The sequence below is a fragment of the Temnothorax curvispinosus genome, unplaced genomic scaffold, assembly GCF_003070985.1.
Source record: "Temnothorax curvispinosus isolate PA1 unplaced genomic scaffold, ASM307098v1 QBEX01008049.1, whole genome shotgun sequence".
NCBI classification, from domain to species: domain Eukaryota; kingdom Metazoa; phylum Arthropoda; class Insecta; order Hymenoptera; family Formicidae; genus Temnothorax; species Temnothorax curvispinosus.
The window spans coordinates 95,443-101,976 of record NW_020217829.1 but is presented as its reverse complement, the minus strand read 5'-3'; the positions used below and the strand labels follow the sequence as shown (position 1 = coordinate 101,976).

Here is a 6,534-nt window from a genome sequence, read left to right as displayed (position 1 = left end):
ACTCGATTCTTCGTTTCGTTAAAAATTTTCGGATCAACACGCCTCGCGATTAAATAGTACTCTCAATCGGTATCCAGCGAGCTAAACAAACGTCTTATTTCAATTCCCAAAGTAATATCGTTTTCCGGCTGAATGCCGCAGCTTTTAGTTCTTTATTTCACATTTTCAACGCGTCCGCGTTTATCATCAAGATATCTCCCCGTTTCGATGTCTTTTAATTTTTTATTGCTATATATTTCTCTGTAAATTTTCAAAATTAAGTTTGTAAAAAAAAAACATTTTCGTCTAGGAATTAATTTTTTTGATTACCTTTTCTTATATGTAAAAAATCAATTTGTGACTGTATAATCTAATAAATCTACAAATGTACAAGTGGAAGATACACGTTTAGTGTAAAATGCGAGTTTTTGGGTAGTTGAAAAGTGCGTGAAATAAAGAAAAATCAAGACGAGAGATAAAGGAAAATATTTTCATAAAAGAGCATTAACACGCCATACAACAGTTAATATTTTCACACGTTGTGTCGCAATGTAATTCGCGATGATATCAAACCGATATCGCTATATTTTTTATACCGTCGGCGAGGGTACCGATATTGGTGAAGCTTTCTCAATCCAATCTTTAATGCGCTCTCTTTTGTGGGCCACACAGTCGGCACATCATTTCTAAACGCATAATTAACGACTACGATTAATTTATGCGTGGCTATCATAAAACGACAAATTTTCGCATTTCTTCATGTGTAAAAAGAGAAAACATGCATTTTCCTTTTATCATTAAGATGAGAACCAAACGTAAGGCATGTCCCGCTAAATTGCTGCTACTTCCATTTTTCTCTCACTTTGTCCTAAAAGTATTTCATCGTCGGAGTTACTACTGGCTATCTAAAATCTCTTAATCTAAAATCACACGTAATTATGTGCGCCCTTCCGTTTTTTCTGTACATCTTTCGGCATTCCCTACGGGACCTACGGACACGCGACAAAATGAGAAGAGAAAATATTTAGGGATAATAAACGATATAGTTGTTAATTTCGGAATTTCCTGTAGTCACGCGGAAAGAATCACTGTATTCGTCAGCGAAACATTATCGGAAAATAATTTAACTACAAGTATGCAGTCACAATATTTCTCATCGTCACAATATTCTGCTATCAAAATATTCGTTTCAGCTTTTCATTGTTATGCGTCTTCTCGTTATTAATTACATTACTCGATTGATGATTTCGATGGATAGCATCATTTTGTGTTGTGTTTTATTTAGATAGATTTATTGTGCCTCGGTCCTATCACTTCTACACCCCTCTCGAAATTATCATTTTATTAGGGTTGTTGAAATGAGGGTGAAGGCAATTCGAACGATCCCCGACAATCATATATCTCAAGTGCGACTCGAATCAAATATTTGTGTAAATATTCGACGAAACGGTCGCTTGAAATGCAGTAAATAAATTCTTTTAATTTAAATTACATTTTTTTCTGACATATACTATAATTTTATATGTTGAATGAAATTTTAATAAAACCTTAAGAGGATCCTATAGCGAAGGCCGAACTTCTTCGATGTCGATAATGTCATGTTCTAGTTGTACTGTTTTCTATGTTATATATCTATATCTGTCCTTGTCTAACTATAGGTATCTGTCCTTGTCCGATTGCTGCGCCATCTCTCGCTACACGCAATACTGCTTATCCTATCAACCTGCATGTACTTTTGCATATATAAAAGTTAAAAGCATGACACTTTTTTTCTAGACTTCTATCGTAGTTGTAATTGCACGAATTGTTCTTCAATGTTTTCCCTAGAGGACTAGTATCTCATTTTGTATATATAAACTGCAGTATTTTTGTATAAGCAAATCTCAACATCTCGAGTACTCGCAACCCGTCGCGTCGCGTAAAAGAGTCACGGTCGGTCTTGCTCCGCGTATACTTGGCACGAGACACTACCGTGTCTCTTGATATTGTCGTCAGTGGCAGCTGTATATGCCCAAATTTGTAATTTTTTTTTCGTTTTGGATGTAAAACCAACCCTAGTCCTCTACATTTTTGTGCGTACTTTAATTCAGTAAAAAATTTTGCAATTCCGTAAAACCAATTAAAAGTTGTTTGCTTTTAACTAAATGTCGGTAATTACTGCCACTATAGGATCCCAATTCTTTTAACAATCATTTGAAGAAGAGATTTAAGATTTAGAAGATTTTAGAAAAATCAAATCGATTGTAAATGATTATGTGTTTAAAACTTTTTATTGTTAGCATCCAATCACAGACTTGAACAAAAGACCGTCGATTATCGAAATTCGCTCGAATCGCTCGGATTCGCGTGTCCAATTACTGTCGTACGGCAGTGGCGCTTACAACGTAATAAAAAATAATACCGATACTTATTCACACATAGAAACGACCCATCATTCTCTTCCGTCTCGATCCTCCGCGTAGATCTTTCTCACCGGAGACTTAGACCAGACGTAAAATCAATGGATTCAGACTTCCGCGTTTGCAGTCCGTTTCACGCCGAATCTAAAAAAATTACGCCGGCTTTGATCCCCGATTTTCATTCTTCCGTTTTATTCTCTTATATTTCTCTAGCTATCTATTCATTTAATTCTTTACCTCATATATTTCTCTCTCACTCTCTCTTCCGCTTTCATTTTTCCGTATCGATATCATCGCGTTCACACGATAAGTCGGCAGTGCGTTTATTGGAAAAAATCGCGATTCTACAATCGCGCGAGGAAAAACTCGCGTTCGCGAGGTAAATGAGGAAAAATTATCGTCGCCGAGATGGATGAAAATCGTTTTCTCGACGCGGAAATTCTCGAGATTTTTCGAGATCGGCCAGCGACGAGGAAGGTCGTTGAACATCAGTACACGTGGCTCGCGCATGCCTTCGAAAGGACGTACTCCTCTTTTTATTTCCTAGTCTGAGATCCAAGGAGTCCCGTCGTTCGAGAACTCGATCTTAAAAGACGAGAACGAGCGAACGTGGGATCGGGAACAGTTACGAAGGAACAGGACCCGAGTTCCTTTCGTCCTATCGAGGCAGCGAGTTGTCGCGGTAAACGCAGAAGAGTCGTTAAAAGCTCCGAGCCTCATCGTTCCTACGACTAATTTTCATCGAAAACAACTTGAGCGTTAACGACGATCCTTTAACACGTTTCTTTCGGAATCCTTCCGATCCTTCGTCTTCAGTTCTTTCGTCGAATTCCTATAGTCGTCAACTCATTCTTTCGAAATCACTCTGTAAACAATTTGCCTATCTGCTCCGCTAATTTTCCCCCCGAATGTAAAGTTTTCGGAAACCAACAAAAGCGCTCAGAAACCTTCATTCTATTCCGTTAACACAATCATTTACGTTTTCCTTGTGAATTTACGATCTTAACATCCGCGTTTGCGACTCGCCGCCGTAACATTCCCACACTTCCCGTCCCTACCGCATTTTCATTCATCGCGCGTCTATCCGAATTTTCATCTACCTTATCCTTCTCTATTTCAGGAAGGACAACTTCAATCTAGGACTTATTAGTCTCTATTTCCAGCGAATACGCTAATACGCTCATTGGAATCAAATGCTTCATTACCAATGCTAACGCTAGAGAGGAAAAGTGCCGATAGTACCACCTTTTATCCCTACAGTCGCTAACACTACTTTATCGCTTCATCAAGAAGGATCGATGACGACGACTTCTTCTTCGACACGTCGATCTTCTCTTCTCTCTTCTCCTTTCCTTTGGTTCCTCTTCGTAGCCGATTTGTTGCCGATTTATCGAGAGCCGCGTCTGAACGCTCGCGGATGATCGATTCGTTCGCACGAGATTTAGTTCTCGCTTCGGCAAACCGAGAAGATCAGAGGAAAACACGGAATTTTCTTTTCCGGAAAAGTTTTCGAGTTTTCGCCAACCGGAGAGAGAACAAATCGTGCGAATATCCTCGATTGAATATCTCGCGCTCCGCGGATACAAATCCGCAAACATAATCTCGTCAAAGACGATACAATTCGAAGGGGGACTTTGCACTCTGCTGATCTTCGGACATCCTCGGAAATCCTTGAACGATGTATCTTACCGAGGATTAATTTTCTCGCAAGTGTTCTCGCGTGGCTATCATCCAGAGATATCTCATCGAGGTCGACCGGATCCTGGAGCTATCCTTCCCGAGATATCCTCGAGAAATATCCTGTTAAGGTTTACTCAATTCGGAATAATAATTTTATTGTTACCGAGACGACGTCCTCGGAAGATATTCTCTCAAGGACAAATCTATTCGCAGCGACACTCGAGGGATATCTTGCCGATTCAGAGCTATCCTTTTACGTCTCGCAGCATCCTCGAGCAAAATCTCCTGTCGAAAACTATTCGATACGGAGCTATAATCTCGTCAATGCGAGGAAACGTTCTCGAGGAATATTCTTTCGAGGACGATTCGGTTCAGCCTGACATTATTAGGAATATCTCTCGCCGTCGGAGGATCCTTGATCAGGACAAGAATTCTCCTTCCCCTCTCTCCTGGCACTTTCCCCTCTCGCGCGCGCGAGCATTCGCGCGCGTGTTCGATCATAAAATGGCCAGCGCGACCTGTACACGTGTGTAAAATCTAAGAAAAAAAAGGACTGGCCCGGTCTGTTCGACGCTCGCGTTTACTTAATAGCTAATTAATTATATCACCCTCCCCACCCCTTCGCTCTCCCGCTTTCACGGTACCCGCGATTCCAATCCTCGGGAATCTCTCCCACCGCTCTCTATTGGAATTAATTGGCTACTTTGTGTTTTAAATTGGCTAATGTGTATGTGTGCATAGACGTGCGCGCGCGCGCGTGTATATGTGTGTACGTAAATGTATCTCTCCCCTCGATCGTGTGTGTATACAATGTATAATACGTATAATATATTGCTATATATACATGCAGGATGCGGCGAAATGCGTAGAAAAACGACGATATGGCTTTCTTATAAAATTCCAAGTCAGTCTTCCCTTGGAGAATATTTGACACGTACATGTGATGTTGTTCTTCTTTTAAATCATTTTTTAGTCGTCAATATTGATTCTTAGAATTTTCTTCGGATCTCGTGAGTATTACTAAAGTTCTGTGAATACAGATAATCACGATATTCCATAAATTTAAAGAAAGTTTAGTAATCTATCAAAAAATTTTTAAGATATAAATTAAATCTCAGTTAAAATATCGAAACAGAATTATTGTTTACTTTGTTAAATATTTTGATTTTGATTAAATTATGATTGAGAGTTCCGGAGAGATAGCTCGTTAAAGGAAGATCCGAAAAAGAGTAGCCAAAAATGTATTTTCAAAAGAAAATGGAAGAAATCTTCTATTTCCTTGAGGCGTATATCTCTAGGGAAAAATTGAAAGACCTTCCAATTCTTGAAGAATGTGAGGAAATCTGAAAGACCATCTTCTCTTAAGTTTCTCGAAATATGTTCTTACACGAAAGTCGGAAATACTCATTCACGTATTCATTTAACACTTACAACAATTTAGCAATTGCGAAAAATATTTTCAACTTAAAAAAAATGGTACAAGTCATTAGAATAATTTCTAACGTCAATATGAAAATTGCATTTCTGGTATAAATCGAAGAATATAAATTCTTCGAAAGTCGAAACTTCCTACGCATTTTTCTACGCATTCCTACACGATGTCCCATGCATATATACGTATCAGCTAATCGAAAATTGAGGCTACAGTGTGCGGCAGTCTATTGTCTCTCTTGGCTCTTCTCTCCGCAGCTTCCAGTTCCCCGTTTTCCATTCTTCCTCTCCCTCCTCTTCGTTCTTCTTGTTATCGGTGATTTACTATCTTCCGATTGGCGAAGATCCTCCTTTCTTCGCGGGGGGCGCGACACGGAGTCGTCGTCACCGACTCGAGTCCGACGGTCCTATCTCGGGGACGGGCACGGGGGGAAGACTTTTTATTCCCACTGGTGTGGAGAGGGTGGCAATTCCGAGGGGTGAGCCACCGTGGAGCTGCAAGTCGTACGAACAAGACATTAGAGGGGCGACGAAGGGAATGGGGGAGAGGGGGGCTGAGAAAGCTAGGCTAGGGGGAAAAACGTGCGACTCTTCTGCGGTAAAGCGAGTCGACCACCCTATATAAACAGCCAACGGTATTTCAGCTGAAACAATCTCGATAAAATCGCCATTCCGTTTATTACGAACTTAAATTTTTTTTGTATAAAGTTTGAAGTTTATTATTAAGCGACAATAATCTAATTACCGTGGAGATTAGTTAGGGCGATCGATCGCAGGGCGAGTGAAGGGATAACGGGGTACAGCGTACAGCTACGTGCGAATCGTCGAGCTAACTCGTTACGGCCGGAAATCAGAATTCCCGGATATTTAGCACGAGTAAAGGTTGATTACAAAATTGGGAAATCTTTCAGAACTTTTTACAAATCATTTGAAGAGTTTAAATTCAAACGACTGGATGTATTCAATTGAATTAATTATTTAATTCCGAATGAACATTAATCGAGACTATTATATCGCAATTAATCCGTATCAAATTTACTTGCTC

The 6,534-nt window shown here is 39.8% G+C and overlaps 1 protein-coding gene across 1 annotated transcript in view; it reads right to left on the bottom strand.

Moving 5' to 3' along the window:
- Positions 1-1,890: 1,890 nt before the first annotated feature.
- The window catches only part of LOC112457660 (serine/threonine-protein kinase NLK), a 60,006-nt gene continuing 55,362 nt past the window's right edge, over positions 1,891-6,534 (bottom strand). Inside the window, exon 10 of the mRNA XM_025020837.1 lies at positions 1,891-5,984. Coding sequence (XP_024876605.1) covers positions 5,930-5,984 — 55 coding nt within the window. The 3' untranslated portion in view covers positions 1,891-5,929. The remainder of the gene's footprint in view (positions 5,985-6,534) is intronic.